Source organism: Rousettus aegyptiacus, unplaced genomic scaffold, assembly GCF_014176215.1.
Source record: "Rousettus aegyptiacus isolate mRouAeg1 unplaced genomic scaffold, mRouAeg1.p scaffold_m13_p_13, whole genome shotgun sequence".
Taxonomy (NCBI): Eukaryota; Metazoa; Chordata; class Mammalia; order Chiroptera; family Pteropodidae; genus Rousettus; species Rousettus aegyptiacus.
Genome location: NW_023416288.1, coordinates 61,753,030 through 61,773,745, shown reverse-complemented (window position 1 = coordinate 61,773,745; position 20,716 = coordinate 61,753,030). Strand labels below are relative to the sequence as shown.

The 20,716-nt window shown below is 44.9% G+C and overlaps 1 protein-coding gene across 3 annotated transcripts in view; it reads right to left on the bottom strand.

Moving 5' to 3' along the window:
• The window catches only part of COPG2 (COPI coat complex subunit gamma 2), a 154,726-nt gene that overhangs the window by 85,053 nt on the left and 48,957 nt on the right, over nucleotides 1-20,716 (bottom strand). For 2 of the 3 annotated variants that reach the window (XM_016148729.2, XM_016148730.2), the window contains 8 exons: nucleotides 20,079-20,174; nucleotides 19,524-19,767; nucleotides 17,398-17,473; nucleotides 16,459-16,562; nucleotides 15,842-15,967; nucleotides 14,951-15,013; nucleotides 14,341-14,480; nucleotides 13,613-13,784 (listed from right to left, as the gene is read on the bottom strand). In XM_016148729.2, the coding sequence (XP_016004215.1) occupies nucleotides 13,613-13,784; nucleotides 14,341-14,480; nucleotides 14,951-15,013; nucleotides 15,842-15,967; nucleotides 16,459-16,562; nucleotides 17,398-17,473; nucleotides 19,524-19,767; nucleotides 20,079-20,174 (1,021 nt within the window). Of the gene's footprint in view, nucleotides 1-11,615; nucleotides 12,872-13,612; nucleotides 13,785-14,340; nucleotides 14,481-14,950; nucleotides 15,014-15,841; nucleotides 15,968-16,458; nucleotides 16,563-17,397; nucleotides 17,474-19,523; nucleotides 19,768-20,078; nucleotides 20,175-20,716 lie in introns of those variants that run through there. The other variant, XM_016148731.2, reaches the window with a different exon arrangement.

The following is a 20,716-nucleotide window of genomic DNA, read 5'->3' as shown; positions in this document are numbered from 1 at the left end:
GTCTCAGAGCGCAGGACACTTGAGCAGTAAAGTTGAGGTGGTTGGCATGGAGACTCAAAGGAAGATGTCTGGTGGGACCGTGAGCGCAGAGCACCCAAAAAGATGTCTGCTGCGAGGAAGGGGCAGAAGGGACAAGAGCCAACTCTGAACGCTATGAGGAACCATGCGTCCTCATGGGACATGAGAACCAAGCAAATTGAAAGACAAGTGTACCCGAGGACGGATGACATGGTGAAGCTCCAGAATGAACGCCATGCTGAAGGGTGTAGTCAAGGCACGTGGCAGGAAAGAAGAATGGTAGATGTAAAAAAAAAAAAAGAAAAAAAACGAGAAAAAAAAAAACACGTCCCCTGGTGACGGAAAAAGGACGGAGACAGAGAGAGAGCATTTCGCGAGGACAATGTCAGAAGGGTGTGCAACTAAGGGGTCTCAGTGGAATGAAGCAACGTTCCACGGAGCCACATGAGCGGGTCCCGGAGGGTTTGCACAGTCCGGTCCACGGACAAGGTGCTGGGCAAGGGGTGGCAGGAGACAGGTGGGCTTCGGCTCTGGGTGGCCATCTCTGGGTGGCGGGGGCATTCCGTGGACGAACTGTGGCCAGCGCTGGTTCAGGGGACTCTCTCTAGGGGGTGGCGGGGACAGCAGCCTGGCCACAGGATCTGAGAAAGCCAACCTTCTGTGAGCTTGTGGCGCTAATCACACCCATGTTGGGGTCCTGACTAGGGGTCAGGAAATGGGGAAACCAACCGCAGGGGACTCAGGAAGGAGCCTAAGGAAGAGGGAGAAGGCAGGCAGAGGTCTGATGGCTGGAAAGGAGAGAGATGGGCGTGAGGACCAAGGGGGAACAGATTGGCAAGACTGAGACCTAAGAGACTGTGACATGGCCTGAGCGTGATAGAGGTTCGCCGCCAGGACGGTGTGAGGGTGGGATGTGGGAAGCCGCATGCTTCAATGCAGAGTCTGCATTGGGGCTTGGTGGCTATGAAGGAGTCCACTGAGACAAGAATGCGATGGCTCCAAGACGAGAGGCCCGGGTGTGTGTGAGTGCGGGGACAACGCTGGCTGGGGACCTTCAGAATCACGGGTCAGGGGAACCTGGTGGAAGGCAGTAGAGAGAGCGGGTCGGTCCAGTCCACGGGGTGAGGTTGGGAATCCACAGCAGTGATTCTTCCCGGGGGTGGGAGGGGTGGTTTCACCCGAGGGTGGGCTGAGGGCATGGGCCCCGGGGAGGCCTATCCAAACATCTGAGCGGGGGAGCAGTGCTCTGCTCTAAAGTCAACAACAGAAATTGGGAAACGATAAAACACCACCAAAACGCACCCGAAAGATGTTGGCGATAGGCCGCCTTGGGGCTCATGCATCCTCGGGTGAGGATCACTGGGTGGAAGGAGCAGAGGGCAGAGCGGGCCAGAGAAGGGAAGCATGAGCACATGAACGACGGAATCGGGGTACATGGGGCAGCAGAGTCGAGAGTGCCAGACATGGGACCAAAGGACCCTACCAGGCAGACAGCGAGCTTTGGATGTAGCCTAGCAGGTAGCAGGAGAGATGGCGGTGGGGTCGGCTTCACTGCCAGTGGGTGAGCAATGGAGCACAAACGTGCTGGTCTCAGAGCGCAGGACACTTGAGCAGTAAAGTTGAGGTGGTTGGCATGGAGACTCAAAGGAAGATGTCTGGTGGGACCGTGAGCGCAGAGCACCCAAAAAGATGTCTGCTGCGAGGAAGGGGCAGAAGGGACAAGAGCCAACTCTGAACGCTATGAGGAACCATGCGTCCTCATGGGACATGAGAACCAAGCAAATTGAAAGACCAGTGTACCCGAGGACGGATGACATGGTGAAGCTCCAGAATGAACGCCATGCTGAACGGTGTAGTCAAGGCACGTGGCAGGAAAGAAGAATGGTAGATGTAAAAAAAAAAAAGAAAAAAAACGAGAAAAAAAAAAAACACGTCCCCTGGTGACGGAAAAAGGACGGAGACAGAGAGAGAGCATTTCGCGAGGACAATGTCAGAAGGGTGTGCAACTAAGGGGTCTCAGTGGAATGAAGCAACGTTCCAAGGAGCCACATGAGCGGGTCCCGGAGGGTTTGCACAGTCCGGTCCACGGACAAGGTGCTGGGCAAGGGGTTGCAGGAGACAGGTGGGCTTCGGCTCTGGGTGGCCATCTCTGGGTGGCGGGGGCATTCCGTGGACGAACTGAGGCCAGCGCTGGTTCAGGGGACTCTCTCTGGGGGGTGGCGGGGACAGCAGCCAGGCCACAGGATCTGAGAAAGCCAACGTTCTGTGAGCTTGTGGCGCTAATCACACCCATGTTGGGGTCCTGACTAGGGGTCAGGAAATGGGGAAACCAACCGCAGGGGACTCAGGAAGGAGCCTAAGGAAGAGGGAGAAGGCAGGCAGAGGTCTGATGGCTGGAAAGGAGAGAGATGGGCGTGAGGACCAAGGGGGAACAGATTGGCAAGACTGAGACCTAAGAGACTGTGACATGGCCTGAGCGTGATAGAGGTTCGCCGCCAGGACGGTGTGAGGGTGGGATGTGGGAAGCCGCATGCTTCAATGCAGAGTCTGCATTGGGGCTTGGTGGCTATGAAGGAGTCCACTGAGACAAGAATGCGATGGCTCCAAGACGAGAGGCCCGGGTGTGTGTGAGTGCGGGGACAACGCTGGCTGGGGACCTTCAGAATCACGGGTCAGGGGAACCTGGTGGAAGGCAGTAGAGAGAGCGGGTCGGTCCAGTCCACGGGGTGAGGTTGGGAATCCACAGCAGTGATTCTTCCCGGGGGTGGGAGGGGTGGTTTCACCCGAGGGTGGGCTGAGGGCCCGGGCCCCGGGGAGGCCTATCCAAACATCTGAGCGGGGGAGCAGTGCTCTGCTCTAAAGTCAACAACAGAAATTGGGAAACGATAAAACACTACCAAAACGCACCCGAAAGATGTTGGCGATAGGCCGCCTTGGGGCTCATGCATCCTCGGGTGAGGATCACTGGGTGGAAGGAGCAGAGGGCAGAGCGGGCCAGAGAAGGGAAGCATGAGCACATGAACGACGGAATCGGGGTACATGGGGCAGCAGAGTCGAGAGTGCCAGACATGGGACCAAAGGACCCTACCAGGCAGACAGCGAGCTTTGGATGTAGCCTAGCAGGTAGCAGGAGAGATGGCGGTGGGGTCGGCTTCACTGCCAGTGGGTGAGCAATGGAGCACAAACGTGCTGGTCTCAGAGCGCAGGACACTTGAGCAGTAAAGTTGAGGTGGTTGGCATGGAGACTCAAAGGAAGATGTCTGGTGGGACCGTGAGCGCAGAGCACCCAAAAAGATGTCTGCTGCGAGGAAGGGGCAGAAGGGACAAGAGCCAACTCTGAACGCTATGAGGAACCATGCGTCCTCATGGGACATGAGAACCAAGCAAATTGAAAGACAAGTGTACCCGAGGACGGATGACATGGTGAAGCTCCAGAATGAACGCCATGCTGAAGGGTGTAGTCAAGGCACGTGGCAGGAAAGAAGAATGGTAGATGTAAAAAAAAAAAAGAAAAAAAACGAGAAAAAAAAAAACACGTCCCCTGGTGACGGAAAAAGGACGGAGACAGAGAGAGAGCATTTCGCGAGGACAATGTCAGAAGGGTGTGCAACTAAGGGGTCTCAGTGGAATGAAGCAACGTTCCACGGAGCCACATGAGCGGGTCCCGGAGGGTTTGCACAGTCCGGTCCACGGACAAGGTGCTGGGCAAGGGGTGGCAGGAGACAGGTGGGCTTCGGCTCTGGGTGGCCATCTCTGGGTGGCGGGGGCATTCCGTGGACGAACTGAGGCCAGCGCTGGTTCAGGGGACTCTCTCTGGGGGGTGGCGGGGACAGCAGCCAGGCCACAGGATCTGAGAAAGCCAACGTTCTGTGAGCTTGTGGCGCTAATCACACCTATGTTGGGGTCCTGACTAGGGGTCAGGAAATGGGGAAACCAACCGCAGGGGACTCAGGAAGGAGCCTAAGGAAGAGGGAGAAGGCAGGCAGAGGTCTGATGGCTGGAAAGGAGAGAGATGGGCGTGAGGACCAAGGGGGAACAGATTGGCAAGACTGAGACCTAAGAGACTGTGACATGGCCTGAGCGTGATAGAGGTTCGCCGCCAGGACGGTGTGAGGGTGGGATGCGGGAAGCCGCATGCTTCAATGCAGAGTCTGCATTGGGGCTTGGTGGCTATGAAGGAGTCCACTGAGACAAGAATGCGATGGCTCCAAGACGAGAGGCCCGGGTGTGTGTGAGTGCGGGGACAACGCTGGCTGGGGACCTTCAGAATCACGGGTCAGGGGAACCTGGTGGAAGGCAGTAGAGAGAGCGGGTCGGTCCAGTCCACGGGGTGAGGTTGGGAATCCACAGCAGTGATTCTTCCCGGGGGTGGGAGGGGTGGTTTCACCCGAGGGTGGGCTGAGGGCATGGGCCCCGGGGAGGCCTATCCAAACATCTGAGCGGGGGAGCAGTGCTCTGCTCTAAAGTCAACAACAGAAATTGGGAAACGATAAAACACCACCAAAACGCACCCGAAAGATGTTGGCGATAGGCCGCCTTGGGGCTCATGCATCCTCGGGTGAGGATCACTGGGTGGAAGGAGCAGAGGGCAGAGCGGGCCAGAGAAGGGAAGCATGAGCACAGGAACGACGGAATCGGGGTACATGGGGCAGCAGAGTCGAGAGTGCCAGACATGGGACCAAAGGACCCTACCAGGCAGACAGCGAGCTTTGGATGTAGCCTAGCAGGTAGCAGGAGAGATGGCGGTGGGGTCGGCTTCACTGCCACTGGGTGAGCAATGGAGGACAAACGTGCTGGTCTCAGAGCGCAGGACACTTGAGGAGTAAAGTTGAGGAGGTTGGCAGTGGAGACTCAAAGGAAGATGTCTGGTGGTACCGTGAGCGCAGAGCACCCAAAAAGATGTCTGCTGCGAGGAAGGGGCAGAAGGGACAAGAGCCAACTCTGAACGCTATGAGGAACCATGCGTCCTCATGGGACATGAGAACCAAGCAAATTGAAAGACCAGTGTACCCGAGGACGGATGACATGGTGAAGCTCTAGAATGAACGCCATGCTGAAGGGTGTAGTCACGGCACGTGGCAGGAAAGAAGAATGGTAGATGTAAAAAGAAAAAAGAAAAAAAACGAGAAAAAAAAAAACACGTCCCCTGGTGACGGAAAAAGGACGGAGAAAGAGAGAGAGCATTTCGCGAGGACAATGTCAGAAGGGTGTGCAACTAAGGGGTCTCAGTGGAATAAAGCACTGTTCCACGGAGCCACATGAGCGGGTCCCGGAGGGTTTGCACAGTCCGGTCCACGGACAAGGTGCTGGGCAAGGGGTGGCAGGAGACAGGTGGGCTTCGGCTCTGGGTGGCCATCTCTGGGTGGCGGGGGCATTCCGTGGACGAACTGAGGCCAGCGCTGGTTCAGGGGACTCTCTCTGGGGGGTGGCGGGGACAGCAGCCAGGCCACAGGATCTGAGAAAGCCAACGTTCTGTGAGCTTGTGGCGCTAATCACACCCATGTTGGGGTCCTGACTCGGGGTCAATAAATGGGGAACCCAACCGCAGGGGACTCAGGAAGGAGCCTAAGGAAGAGGGAGAAGGCAGGCAGACGTCTGATGGCTGGAGAGAGATGGGCATGAGGACCAAGGGGGAACAGATTGACAAGACTGAGACCTAAGAGACTGTGACATGGCCTGAGCGTGATAGAGGTTCGCCGCCAGGACAGTGTGAGGGTGGGATGTGGGAAGCCGCCTGCTTCAATGCAGAGTCTGCATTGGGGCTTGGTGGCTATGAAGTAGTCCACTGAGACAAGAATGCGATGGCTCCAAGACGAGAGGCCCGGGTGTGTGTGTGTGAGTGCGGGGACAACGCTGGCTGGGGACCTTCAGAATCACGGGTCAGGGGAACCTGGTGGAAGGCAGTAGAGAGAGCGGGTCGGTCCAGTCCACGGGGTGAGGTTGGGAATCCACGCAGTGATTCTCCCCGGGGGGGGGTGGGGTGGTTTCACCCGAGGGTGGCTGAGGGCATGGGCCCCGGGGAGGCCTATCCAAACATCTTAGCGGGGGAGCAGTGCTCTGCTCTAAAGTCAATAACAGAAATTTGGTCTATAAAAGGTACAGAAGAACACAGTCAAAGATGTTTGTGATAGGCCGCCTTGGGGCTCTTGCATCCTCGGGTGAGGATCACTGTGTGGACGGACAGAGGGCAGAGCGGGCCAGAGAAGGGAAGCATGAGCACATGAACGACGGAGTCGGGGTACATGGTGCAGCAGAATCGGAGTGCCAGACATGGGATTAAAGGACCCTACCCGGCAGAGAGCACGCTTTAGATGTAGCCTAGCAGGTAGCAGGAGAGATGGCGGTGGGGTCGGCTTCACTGCCAGTGGGTGAGCAATGGAGCACAAACGTGCTGGTCTCAGAGCGGAGGACATTTGAGGAGTAAAGTTGAGGTAGTTGGCAGTGGAGCCTCAAAGGAAAATGTCTTGTTGGAGTGTGAGCACATAGCACCCAGAAAGATGTCTGCTGCGAGGTAGCGGTAGAAGGGATAAGAGCCAAGTCTGAACGCTATGAAGAACCATGCGTCCGTATAAAACATGCGAGGAAAGCAAAATGAAGGGAAGTGTACCCGAGCACTGAGGACACGGTCTATCTTCAGAATGAATGTCATGCTGAGCATCGTTGTCTATGGAGGCAGGAGGAAGGAAGTATGTTGATGTGAAAAAAAAAAAAAAATCCAAAAAAAAAAAGTCCCCTGGTGAAAGGAAAATGAAGGAGATCAATACTATTCATTTTCCTAGAGCAGTGTCACAAGGGGAGCTACAGAATTATCTAGTGGTAACAGGCAAGGTTTCAGGGAGTCACATTTGCAGGTCCCGGGCTATTTGCACAGCTCGGTTCACAGTGATGTGGAGGAGGACGATGTGGTAGGGGTGGCACGGTAAGAGGTTGCGTTGGGCTCCAGATTTGGATCTGTGGTGTATGGGTTTCACGGCGAAGAACATGAGGTCAGGGTTGTGTCAGGTGATTCTCGAGGTACCCGCGGCATGAGAGTTTAATGTGTCATAGTAGTGAGTCGGGGTACCTGGGGCATCAGATGTTAGTGTGTCAGACATTTAGGAATAGGACTGTGGACCAAGCAGACAGAGAGCTTTATGTCTAGTGCTGATGTCACCTGTGATTGGGATTCACTAGTAATGATAAAGATGAAGCAACATCATGGTGGTCCTTAAGTAGAATATGCTTAATTATACAGCTAAGGGAAATTGCATTGGCTGAGTGTTCATTCATGTAACATGGATGTGAGTGGGTGGACATGATAGCATTTCCACACAGAGGACCGTGGCAGATCGGACAGTAGACAACCCTGATGGGGATCAATGGGAAGACAGATGATAGCCAGGCAGGGAGGAGAAAAGCAAGAGCAGATGGCATTACCTTTGGTTCCCTGCAGGTTTAGATTGTGGGCAGTGGTGTCAGGCACGGACTTGACAGTCACAGAGACAAGAGGGAAGGCCAAGGTAAATTTGTGGATCAGGAAAATGTTATAGAGAATCAAAGGAAGAGGCTTCCCCAGAGCTGTGTCAGAGTGGTGTGCAACAAAGGGGTGTGAATGGGAAGACTGAAGGTTACAGTGAGCTGTTTGCAGGTCCCAGGAATAAACCAGTCTGGCAGGGAGTAAGCACCGGTCGGTGGGTGGAGCCTGCAAATTCAGTATGTCTCAGGCAGTGATGACTAAATTAGGATGAGGTGTTGGTGGGGTAGAAGAAAGGAGCACCCAGCAGAGAAGACTATGAATCCAGCCAGAAGGTTCACGGACACCTATAAGAATTTTGCATGGCTCAGGTAGGACGGTTCCTTTGCTATGTATGCAGCAGAGAAGCTAAGAAGGAGAGATGATGAAACCAGGCCTGGGTGGTGGAAGGGCAGGTGAGCGGTCTCGACCAGTGGGAGTGTGTAGTAGAGGAGATGTGGTCCAGTAGGCCAGAAGAGTGAGGAAAGGCAGGCGATGGCATCTCGCAGCTCCAGCTGGAGGATCAGGGAACCACTGAGCCAAGAGTGCTGGTAAAGAGCCTAAAGATGGGAGTGGATGTGGGGAGTCCAGGAACTTTGCCCCCTTGAGTGAGCGAGGGTGTGAGGAATCTCACGCAGGAGAAGGGCACTGAGCAGGTCAAGCACACGAGGAACATGGGAGACGTGGATGGGACCAGTAAAGGATGATGTGTAGAGACAAGTGGTCCATTAAAATGGAGACAACCCTGTCAAGGGCATGGCATGGTTAAATTTTGAAAGGTCAAAAAGCCCTGAGAAGTGTCAGCCTTCTATAAAATGGCAGACATGAAAAAGTGTGTTTAGTGTTGAATTTAGATAGCACTTGGATTCAGCACAGAACGTGGGGGACAAAGCAGCTGCTGCAATGGATGGAGCACAAGCGCAGGTCAAGAGGGGAGCAGATGTCAAGGAAAAAAGCCCTGTTGAATCACTGGCATGGCTGGCAGATGGTAGGGGAAGTGGGGCAGTATGTTGAAGATGAAGCAGAGGGCCTGTCGAAGACAAGAAAGTAAGAAAAGGCAGAGGATGGGCCATGCAGGGTTATCTACACCCAATGCGGAGAGAGAGAGGGTGGAATGTCAGCATCACGGAAGGCAGCTGATAGGATGCGAGTTGCGTCAAGAGTGGCAATGAGACAATGAAGGGACAGGCAGCATGGAGAAGAGGACTTTTTGATTGTGAGAGGGGCTCAGGTGGGCAAATGGGCGTCGTGGAGAAGGGCAAAGCAGCCTGAGGAGCCCACAATCTGGGGATGTGGCAGGTGTCAGGGATCACCAGGGGTTGCATACTGGGTATTGAAGCCAGACAGCAGGAGCATACTAGTGAATATAGGGAAGTGCATATAAAGTCTATTATATCTGTGGGCAAGCACTGTTTTATGAGAAAGTAGACAATGTAGAATATTTATAAAGGGAGCAGTAATGGGATAGACAAGTATAAACTAAGGGCAGTGCAGTGCAATCAATTGGACTTTGAAAGAATGGTATTTAGCAATGAGAAAATATGCATCGTACAGATGGTGACATAGAATGTTCTTCCAATGAAAATGAGCAGAGGAAAAATGGAAAGAAGTGGTTAAAATGAAATTGGGATGAAGTCGACAGCATACATATTGTCATTCTCAGAATTATTGGGGAACATTATAATGGTGATGATCCACAGTGTTGCCTGTTACACTTGATCACGATTGATGGATCACAGTGGAGGGAGCATGAGCTACATACATTACCTAAAGGAAATGTTAGAAATATATTAAAAGTAGTCAGAGAAATTGATGGCTACTGGAGAAGTCTACCAGAAAAATCATGACCGAGTGGGTTGATGCAGGAGAAGAAACGGTCATGTGGAGATAAGTTCACAAAGCGAGATCGGAAGGGCGAGCAGCAGCACCAGTCCTCCTAACGTTAGCACTTTTGACAGCCAGAGCTGAAAAAGCATGCGATAGGATGGCATTGTCATAGGAGCAGGTAAAGGAGCAAGTTCACACATGTTCACATCCTGAATCCATTCAAAGGCAAGACGGACTGTGCATCAAGCATGGATAGTACAAGCAAGCAGAAGTATTTTCTAAGACCAAAAGAGGGAAAAGGGGGAAATGAATGGATATATCATGTTTATGTCGCATTCTGGAGAGATGTTATCATTTGGCAAAAGCGCCAATAGAGACTGTGGATGATGACGATGATGGTGTGAAAAGGGAACATGAAATAGTAGGACAGACAGATTGAAAGCACAGCGGGAATGTTAGAAATTCCAGGTGTCTGATGATAGGCAGACTGGTTACAAGATGAATGAACAGGTGAATAAGGAGGTCTCAAACTGAGAATCCCAGCCAATCTCATGATGGGTCAAACTGGAAGAATGTTGATTTTAAGGCCTGACAGATCCAAATTCTAGTGATAAAGGCAGGGGAAATGGTAATTGAACAGTAATGTTCTACCTATCCTGCTTTTTTAGTATATGAATAAAAATTCAAATTATGTGCTTAGTTTGAAAGAATGCACCATTTTATCAAGGGTCATTAATATGGATCCCAGTGAGTAGATGGAGGTGAGTCAAAGTAAAAACTCTGAGATAAATTTGACTTAATTGAAGTTGTAGATTTAATACAGAATGTCAGGAGTTAATACGGTTAATATTAAACAACAAATAACGGAATAGAGAGTACAGATTCAGAGAAAAGTTGAGTCCACCAGAATCCTCGAAATGAGGAATATGATGCAATAAGGCCTGACAGTCCAATAATAAAAATAGATATTAGCGAGATTCTGAGCAGATAATAGAATAAAAAATTAAATAGATAGGGGCATTACAGAGGTCCAAAGTGTGGAAAAATCTCTAAACTGTTTCATATATATGCTGTTACTGCTGTAAAAATATTCAGAAGAAATAAGTTGAATGAGAAAAAATACTGAGAAGGAATACTGCCTTGAAGGGTTTTCTAAAAAATTTCGAGTAACAGAGTAATTGCTGGAGGCCAGAAGATAATATGTAGGACTAACTGAATGGAGACTTACTCTTTCCACAAATTGTCCATCATTGAGGGAAGGAGTTAGGGCCATATCTTGGGTTGGGTTAAAGTAAATTTTTTCAGATAATGTAGATTTTTTTGTACACTTATAAAGTAAGGAGGAGTGGGAAAGTTTAAAATTATAACAAATATAACAATGATAGAATAATTTTCTGGAGATTAAGAGGGTGTGTGTCTTTTGAATTATGAAAGACTTGATTTTTAAAGAGGATAAAAGAAGAAAGTGTATAGCTCCAGAATTGAAACAGTTAATAGCTTCTATTTATTGAGTATTTATATGTCTGGCGTCATGCTAATCATCTTACCCAATTTCATTTCACCCTTACAACAATCCCGGAAGGTTTATAGAGATCAAATAACTTGTCCGAGATTACATAGTATGTAGCAGAGTCAGAATTTGAATCCCAATTTGTCTATCTCCAAAACCTGTATCCCTTTCTATTATGCTATATGATCTTCAAGTTGAAGAAAATCACAATCCATGTGATTTTTTTCCTGTGATTATAAGGAAAATATATTATCTGAGATGAGACCAAGTGGAAGAGATGTACAGATTTTGGAGTGATTGGTAAAATTTGGAATAGTTGTGATCAGAAAATTCAAAAAAGAAGGAATGGGTAAAAGACTTTTTTATTACCATCTATGCCCTGGTATTTCACTTCTATTCATTGCACAGCATAGACTTTGGATTGGCCATGGTTTCAAAACTTTAGAATTTCTGACGAAGACAAAAGAATAGAAAGGAGTTGTTTTCAAGCAGGTGTATGATGGGCGAAATAGAAAACAACCACTACTAACAAAGTTTTAAAAGTCCAAGTGTTGATACAAATTCCATTTCTTTTCTCCAACATGCAATGACAAGAGTTTATAACTGACTTTTAGCACTAATTAATGAACCCTGTGAGTTTGACCAAAAAAAAAGAAAGTTCTCCAAATTTTTATAAATAAAATACTAACAAACCATCAAGCAAAAGTGTCCATAGCCAGCAGACCAAAGGTTAAAACCTCTGGGCTAATTTGTAAGATCTATGTTTTCGAAAGAAATTAACCCTTAGTAAAGAGGAGGAAGAAAACATCCCCCTCTACACTTACTCTCTTAGTAGAAATGTTTGCTGTTGTTTTCTCCTGAACTATATGTAACTTCTGTGATTTCAATATTGTTGTTTTATGTATCTTGATATTGTAAAATTGTATTTATTGTATTCTGTTAAGACCACTGCCTGGGGTGTGAGGCACCTGAGTTATCAGTTATCCAAGTGAACCTGGGGATATGGGAGGAGCTTGTATCGTCAACTGAGAGAAGCTTGATTCTTTAACGGGTTCAGCATTTCGCTTCCCTCTAGAAGTGAGTGGCGAAGTAGCATTCCTTAAAAATAGAAACTTGGTGAGAAGCAGCATGGGAGGAGGAATCCTGAAATACGGAGAAAATACCACTTGAAAGAACTGATAAAGTGCAGAGTTTCCTAGGATGATAGCACAAGCCACAGGGCTACATTAAGACAGGGCCTGGGTACTGGTTTGGAACGAGAAAAGACTAGCTTTGCTTAAGAGTCCAGTCAGCTTAATTACTGGCTGGTGGGCATACTTAAGACACGTCTAACCTGAGGGAAACCGACCAGGAGAGAAAGAGATGATAAAAGGGAATGGAACTAGAGCAACCTCATAAAGGGATGAAGGAGGTAATGAAAGGTTAACTTTGATGGCCTAATGCTCGAAGGAGAAATATTGGAGGCCAGACGGGAAAGTGCCTTCCTACCCAGGGGGTTATGGATCCAGGGTGGCTGCAGATTAAAAGTGCAGGTCCACCAGGGGCCAGAGGGGACAACCTGGGATTCAGACCCAGCAATGGTGCCAACTTGAATCTACCTCGTGTTAGAGTGAGTAAACTGGTCTATCGTCCAACACAGACAAGATTGGGCAGGGGCTCCCAGAACCCACATCTGAAAAGGGAGTTCGGAGAGGGGCTAAAAGAAGGCAGGTTAAGCCCCAAGTGTAACTGAATGATGACCAGGGATAACTATTTACTAGTTAGTACTTCTACGATTTCTTGTAACTGTATCTCCCCCAACATTTGTTAATTTTGTTAATTTTTGTTCTTTCCTGTACTAGTAGTAAAAATTGTTTTTTCTGTACTAGTAGTAAAAATTGTTTTTCTGTACTAGTAGTAAAAATTGTTTTTTCTGTACTAGTTGTAAAAATTGTTTTTTCTGTACTAGTAATAAAAATTGTTCAAAATATAAATGCGATGTCTGTACTTATTTCCGTGAAAACCGGGTATCAGTTGTGAATACTCTGCAATGAATATGGAAAGAGACGAACTCAGGTGGGAAATGGGGAAAAGAAATCAAGTACAACAAATGCTTGACATTCAGAAGAAACAGGTCCAAAGACCTCAAATCCCCAAATTTGTCAATACTACTACTGGCACTAGCAGTTGGTTCCCCCTCGAAAGCCACCCTTCACCCCCTGCCAACTTTCAGACTGGCATGTGGGTCAAGTAGAGAATTACAAAGCCTTTCCCATACATGGACATACGAATGTTGGTGAAGACACTCGTTAGGCTGAGACATACTCTCAGATGCCAGCCTTACACTGCAAGACCTTCGAAAATGATATATTTTAAAATGCCATGGATCTACTAAATAAAAAGCCCTCTAGATGCCCTGGAAAGAAATATCAGGGAGAAGCAGGCCATGCTCCTTCAAGGAGGCATTGGGTATATGAAACCTCATCAGTGGTTACACTATTCCACCAGAAAGCCTGAGGTCCTTTTTGAACTACCCCTGCATACATTCGGTTTCTCTTTTAGGATTAAAAGTCCAGCAAATTTTACTCAGAGACTTAGTTATAAATAATATTCCTGCACCAGTAACTAATTTTATAAATATAAATATATCACCATTACCATTACATTTAATTCTGAAAAAGAACCATATTCTTGAACTCCAAACATGTGTCCAGACATTTAAGAGCTCAAGTAATAATGCATTCTTAACCATGTAAGTATATCTCTTCCCTTTTGTGGGTTCATACCTGCTGAAGAGTCATCATCAGGCAAACGGACAAGAGCGTAACATATTCCTGGTTGATTATACGTGAGGCTGAGGGCGGGAATGTAACACAGCACTTCAAAGGAATCAGATGGTTCCACCTGCACTGTCACTTTCTCCAGGAGCTGGTCATTAAGAGTATTGGTACAGTCAAACTGAAAAAGCAAACAGAAAAAAAGTTATCACTGTTTGCAAGCAAGTTCTTCCTTCCGTCCTATAACCCACAACTCAGTTCTGGAAACCTTCGCTCCCTAAACAGCGCTGCAGGTCTCCTCCAAAGATTTGTCTTTAGGCCACAGGGATAGCCTTATTCTTGAGGTTTGGGGGTTTATATTATTCATTAGTTTTTTTTCTCTTCCCTGAGATTTAGTTCTATCTAACAAGATGGCAGATGTTTGATCGCTACTAGAAATCAAATTGAAATCCAAGTTCTTGGAACAGCCTACTTAATTTACCCTGTTAAATGACAATTATTTTTTAATAGGTGATATTGTATGTTGCTCGACTTCTTCAGACATTTTGTTTTTATGTCCTCTTAGTTTTTAACCCATCACATGAAGGCATCTCTGTAGCCTTAGGAAAGAAAACAAGAAATGCTGCCAATTTTCTTTGCTACAGAAAGAACTAGAATCAAAAACTAACGGGGAGTTAATACTTGTCTTCAAACATACTAAGCGCCCCTAAAGGAGCCAGTTAGGGCACTTATCTCACCTGGAACACAATGTGGTTGGTAAACATATGCTTAATACAACGAACAAAATATTCTGTTTCTGCTTCTGTAAGTTGCACAGGCTCAGAAGACTTGAACAAGGGTCCTAGATTCATAAACTCGGGAATAGCAGCCAATTGTTCTATCAAGAAATAAAGAAAAGAATGAAGAGAGTAAAATACGAAGACAAAAGGGAAAGACATTCTGGATGCCTAAAATGTTTTACATTTCCAATAGCCTGACAAATAGTTTAAAACTCTAACATCTCCCCCAAGCTTTAGTAAAACGATGTTTTCGGAGAGTTTATATATTCAATTACTAAAAGAAAAACAGAAAAAAATTAACTATATTCCTAATTTTTTTTAGAATTTTAGCTCTCTCTTAACCAAGATATAGAGCAAGAACGACATTCCTGGTTAGAGAGTTAGCACTTGGAAATGCGAAAGCGCCACAGACCCCAGGTGGCCGCAGCAACTGTGACCTATGACAAGGTTTAGCCAGACAAAGATTTCCTATACTGGTAATTCATCAGATTTAATGAAAGTAGCAGAACATTCCATTTACAGTGCCTAGGGTGCAGGGCTATGACTTCTACCCATCAAATCATCATACCTTGGAAAATGTCTTGCCTGGAAGGAGCCAACTTCTCTGGCTTAGTAGCCACCAGTGTGATTTCTACAAAGACAGATATGAGCAATCAAATGAGCTTCCCTCTCACTACCACGCTGAAAATGCTGACAGACAGAAACTTCTTAAACACATATAAGGGGCTACTGCTAAACCACAGGCTTCTGTCACTTTTTTGGAGGGACGCTCAAATTAAAATGTATTTAGTACAATATAGAAAATATTCATAAAAATATTTTATGAAATTACAAAGCAAGCCCTAAAAATATAGAATTTGCTTTAAATGCACCATGGCATACAAAAAAAAAATTACTCTTAAAAGAAGGAACAATTTATAAAACAAATCTCATGATTCAAACAGGAAAAATTACTTGTATCAACAGAAAAACTGAAAATGTTCAGTTAAGATCATTCATTCTCATTTCTACCACTCAACATTTGTTCTTTTTTTTTTTTCTTTTGAGTTTTAAAGTTAGATATTCCTTGGGAATATTTTTTTATATATATATATAATCTTGTCCCATATATTCTTTCAAGACAAACCTCCAATAGCAAAATTAAGAAATTACCAACTTCGGAAAATAAAAATAGGAGGTGACAGCAAAATTACTGCTCTAAGACACACAGTGACAACTAATTTCAAATGCTGTAATACTGAGCATTAAAACAGAGAAAAAACTTCCAATATGGGTCATGTTTCATATTGCTTCTATGAAAAAAAATAGGAAAATTTTTAAAAACCTTAATAAAATATATCCCCCTTAGTTGTAAAAGATTTAGAAGTACAGAGTGACAATTAAAGAAAAGTATTAGAGAAAATATGCCGATAGCTTATTCCATTGGTGAAAAACTAACAGAGTGGAGCATTCCCATTACCTGCTTTCTGTTCAAAGACGGGAGCCATAGCAAGAGGAATGGACTTCATGTCAAACGGTTTTTCTGAAGGCTCCAATGTGTACTGGTATAAGGCTTTTTCCATCCCTGGAACAGAAACTGTCAAACCTGTGAAACACAGAAATCTCAGCATTACAACTTCTTTCCAGTGCTAGGATCCAGATGGGCCCAGATTTATAACATTTATCTACACTTTCTGAGGGAGAACAATAGAACTACAGACATTGCAACCTAAATGATTAAAAGTAAAGGCTATTACATAAAACTGTCATAAATTTCATCCAAGGAAGCATGGTAACAGAGCATAAACATTTCCAGAAAAGAAAGCAACTTAGCCACGTAGAAACAATGATAGCATAAGAAAAGAGAAAAAGTAAACCTATCTATGAGGGAGCTCAAGGAGGACCAGGAACAAGCAGGTATTCTTTGGACTTTTATATGCTTTAGGTTTCTCTAGAAATGGAAGTGCATTCAAAGACAAAAACCATGCATTTTGCCTAGTGAAGTCAGCTTGTAAACAAATCATCATGAAATATACTTCCAAGATACCATCTGGGGAACAAAAATGTATATTGTCTACATCCTCAGCTCTCACTGACCATTGAAGATATATGTAGCATTCAGTGCCATCTGCCTTTGCTGCAGCACATTCAGATAGAAGGTAGCTCTGTCCCGTACCTCATCATCGGTATCCATCATACACCTGTCCAGGGGACACAGAATAGGCATGTCACAGCACCCTAAGGATTCCTCATAGCTTTACCACCACACCTACAGGACACCATCAGCCATGTGATGCTATCTTTATTATAAAAGAGCTCAACAACAGCCAACAGTGGATCCTAAAATCTCCATAAATCTTTAGCATTGCTCTGAATTGGTAAAGCAATAGTCTCATTATGAATCAGAAGCACTATATAAGAAGACATTAAAATAATTAAGAAGAACACAGTAACAGAAGATAGTTTGGAGTTTTTTCTTGGATCTACAACCACATGACTCTGGTAAAGACTTAAACTTCTTTATAATTAAGAAGTAGGAATATTAGACTTTCTATAGATACTAAAAAGCATTCAGAATCCAGGCATTGTTATTACTCAAATAGCAATTTGGTTCATTTAAACCAGCCAGCCTTTGGTTTATTATTTTTCTGCTTTAATTACTAGATATAATCACAGAGTATTTAAAAAAGCCAAGTATTTTCTTCATCAAATAGGGAGTCATGGAGACCATAAAAAGCTGATATTTTCAACTCTATTTAGTGAATCACTTTGAAGCTGGCCCCTATTACACAAATTGAGACACATGCATTAAAGTCACTTTTTCAAAATCATACAGAGAGAAATCCAAAGTCAAATTTTATAGTTTTAGCACATATAAAATTACTAGATGAGAACAAAATTGCCATTTGCCCCTCACTTACTCCAGCTCTACTCTTAGGCCCTGTAATGCACTTGATATGGTACAATGAGGAATTCTATATTCAGTCATATGGTGGCTTTTATTTTAAAAAAGATAAAAGGCATTCTTTTACTTACCTTTGTAGGAGTACAAGGATGCTTGGGAGAAGATTCTCATTCTGAGCCCCAAATTTAGCCAAAGCACTCACAGCAGCTATATTGAAGCATAAAAAGAAGCAACATAAATACTGGTTTCTAGAGTTAAGTAACAATCATTCAAAAAAATTAGAGAAGCTTCCCCGTGTTCAGTGGAAATAAACTTGTTTTCTCATGTGTTTCTTGATCTCATTTCTTGGACCCATTTACGCATAAACAGAAATCTTCGGGCCCAAGAGGGCTCTGAATGGGAAAATCTTCCATGCATTGTGGAAATGGAATCATATGTTTTTATGAACTATCCTCTACTGTGACCACGAACCCTTATATACCGTACTGAATCATTAAGTTCTAATGTCAGACAATCAGCTCAACAAAGATTTATTGCTCACCTAACTTTTGTCAGGAACTGTGATAGGTGCTGAGGGGAGAAAGAGGAAAGACTCAGATAGATCTTGACCTGAAGGGGTTGTACACTAGTGGGAAAGACAGGTAAGTAAAGGGAAAATGACAACACAGCACAGTAAGTCCATAGTAGAACTACATCCAGGATGCTACTGAATACAAAGAAAGGAATTTAAATCAGAATTGATGGAGGAGAAGTAAGACGGGGAGTTAACACTTATTACTTGAGTTAAATTTGGAAGAACTAGCAGAGTTAACCTAGAGAGAATGGGCAGGATAAGAGCATTGTTAGAATGACAAGTGAAGACCTCGGCCCAGAGAAGAAACATGGATTAACACTGGGACTGGACACAGATGAGTAATGCTGACCTGTATTGGAGAGCAGGAGACAAGCGAGAGCCAAGAGATAAAATAAAAATAGGTGTAGTTTAACCTCAAAGTTATTATTAAAGGAGGTTAAATATGGGATAAATGTATTTGTAGCAGAGTGTGCTACACAAAATTAGTAAGCGGATTTTGTATGCAAAGACTGTTTCTGTAGCAGAGTAGGGAGAACAGACTGGATCTGTGTAAGGCTAGAACAATCACACTAGGTGGGTGCTGGAAATAGATGAGAGCCTAAAGCAGCACCCATGAAAATAGGAAAATGAAGAAATATTAGGAAGACAGAACTGATAGAATTATGTCAAAGGATAGATAAGGGGGAAAAACAGTGGAATAAGTTTCGCCTCTGAACTGAGTTGATAAAGGTGAGGATTTCAGTTTAGACAAGTTGGAATTTCAGGTTGAAGTGCCTTAGATAGTTGGGCCTACAAGTTCAGGAAAGAGGTGTAACTGCAATGTCACAGCTTATCAACAGAGCTCTGAAAATGATCACCATAAAAAACATGTAGTTAAAAAGGCAAACCCCTATGGAAAACTAAGATTTTAAGGAATGGAAGGAAATCTCTCCGAATAAGACTGCGGAGTGATGGGAAGATGCAGGCTGTTGTGGAAGCCAAGGGAAAGAGTTTCGTGAAGTGTTTAGTCAACAGTACATCAAACTGACTGAGAGGTGAACAAAGATAAGAACTTTAAAGTGTCTAACTTGATTTTCAAACTACCATATTAAGTAGTAGTTTTAAAAAATAGTTTGAGGATTTTTACTGGAGAGGGCTAGATGTGAGTTGAAGAGAAAATGAAAAATAAGTTCATGGAGGCAGCTAGTAAAGGCGATTTCAAGTTTATTTGACAGGGAAAATATAGTCAGTAGCTAGTGAAAGATAACAGACCAAAGGAGGATTCATGTTTTAACAGGAGAGAGTCGAACCTGTTCACATGCTAAGAGGAAGGAATGATTAAAGAAGTGAAAAAAAAAAAAATCCTAAGACCTGTTTAACAAGACACTTAAAAAATACAGACACACACACGCAAATTTCATAGACATTCAAACTTATGGTACAACTCTGAAAAAATGGATAATGCCATCACGGTATTCCCATCATACCAAATGCCAAGGGTTATTTGTCCCTAATATAAGGCAAAACTCAGGATGAAAATTGGAATACAGGGAAAGAGCTGTGTATCTGAGGCCTAAGTATGCTCCAGGATCCCATCATCAAATAGACCTTACAACTTCATTTTCCAATTTCATCACCACCCCCTTGAGTTATGCATTTCAGAAGATCAGCAGTTACATCATTATCAGTGTTCCAAAGACTCACCAGCTCGGACAGCCTCATTCTCCAGTACAACCCTATTAAAAATAAAGCGGATATATTTGGAGGGGACAGGCGTTCTGGGGCCCTCTTTGCCCAACAAGTGTAGAATCTTAGTAGCCAGAACAGTGTGTTCACAGTCCTCAATGAATTCGCAAAGGTGGGCTAGGCCTGCTTCTTTGCTCTCTGGGTTCTCTTCCACAATGCTGATTATGCAGTCTACGATGGCCCGCTTGTATTCGAAGCCTCCCTGGCAAAAGAGAAAACTGCCATTCATTCTGAGGATGCTTTCTGGAGAAATGCTTATACTCTGGAGGCTCATGCTCATAGTATGCAAATTTCCTTCCCCTTCCCTGATGAAAAGAACAAAAGTGGTTTTTCTCCAAGTGGGAAACTCAGTGCAAAAAGCACGTTTAGTAATAAGATAGCAACCAGAATTAAGCACACTATTTGAGAGTCATGCTGAAATGACAAAGAAAGCTGCTTTAAATGCTAAGGTATTTAATAGGAACCATAAGAATTTGAGAGCAACTTCCAACGATTAAGAAGTAGTCCACCTACATCGTCTCGGAGCATGTTGGAGAGGAAAGTCATCATGACGCTGTGCTTTCGAGGGTATTTCTGACAGAGAGCACTAATTGCCTGCACAACCACCACCTGTAGAAAAACAAACAAAAGGCCATTCGCTTTTATAATGACTGTACAACTACCACTCATTAAAAAAAAAACAAAACAGAAAGGATGTTCATCTTTATAACTTTAGCTACTAAGCATAGTTATTTAATGCAAGCTAAGAGCGGCTGCATTTACTCAAAATGACAATAATGGTTCTTCATGAAAAATAAGCAAGGAGACCTCAAGGGAAAAGAAAAAGCAATGTAAAAGTGAAGTTCATTCAAGAGATCCTACCCCTCGGCTCCAAGCAAATAAGCACATATAATTTTTAAAGTGAGCAGTAAAGATTAAAAGCTTAAACAGATTGATTTCCGTAGAAGAAACAGAGGAAGTTACCAAGGAACTATTTTACAAAATGGTTTCTAGGAGAATTTTACCACAACTTTTTTACTGGGATCTGTGACCAGTGTCAAAAAGTGAGAACAGTGTGAGATTTTACCCTATTTGCAAGCTAACAAGTTAGCTTGTTACATGGATATAGAAAACACGAGACTCCTGGATCAGAGATGAAAGACAGGAAATCA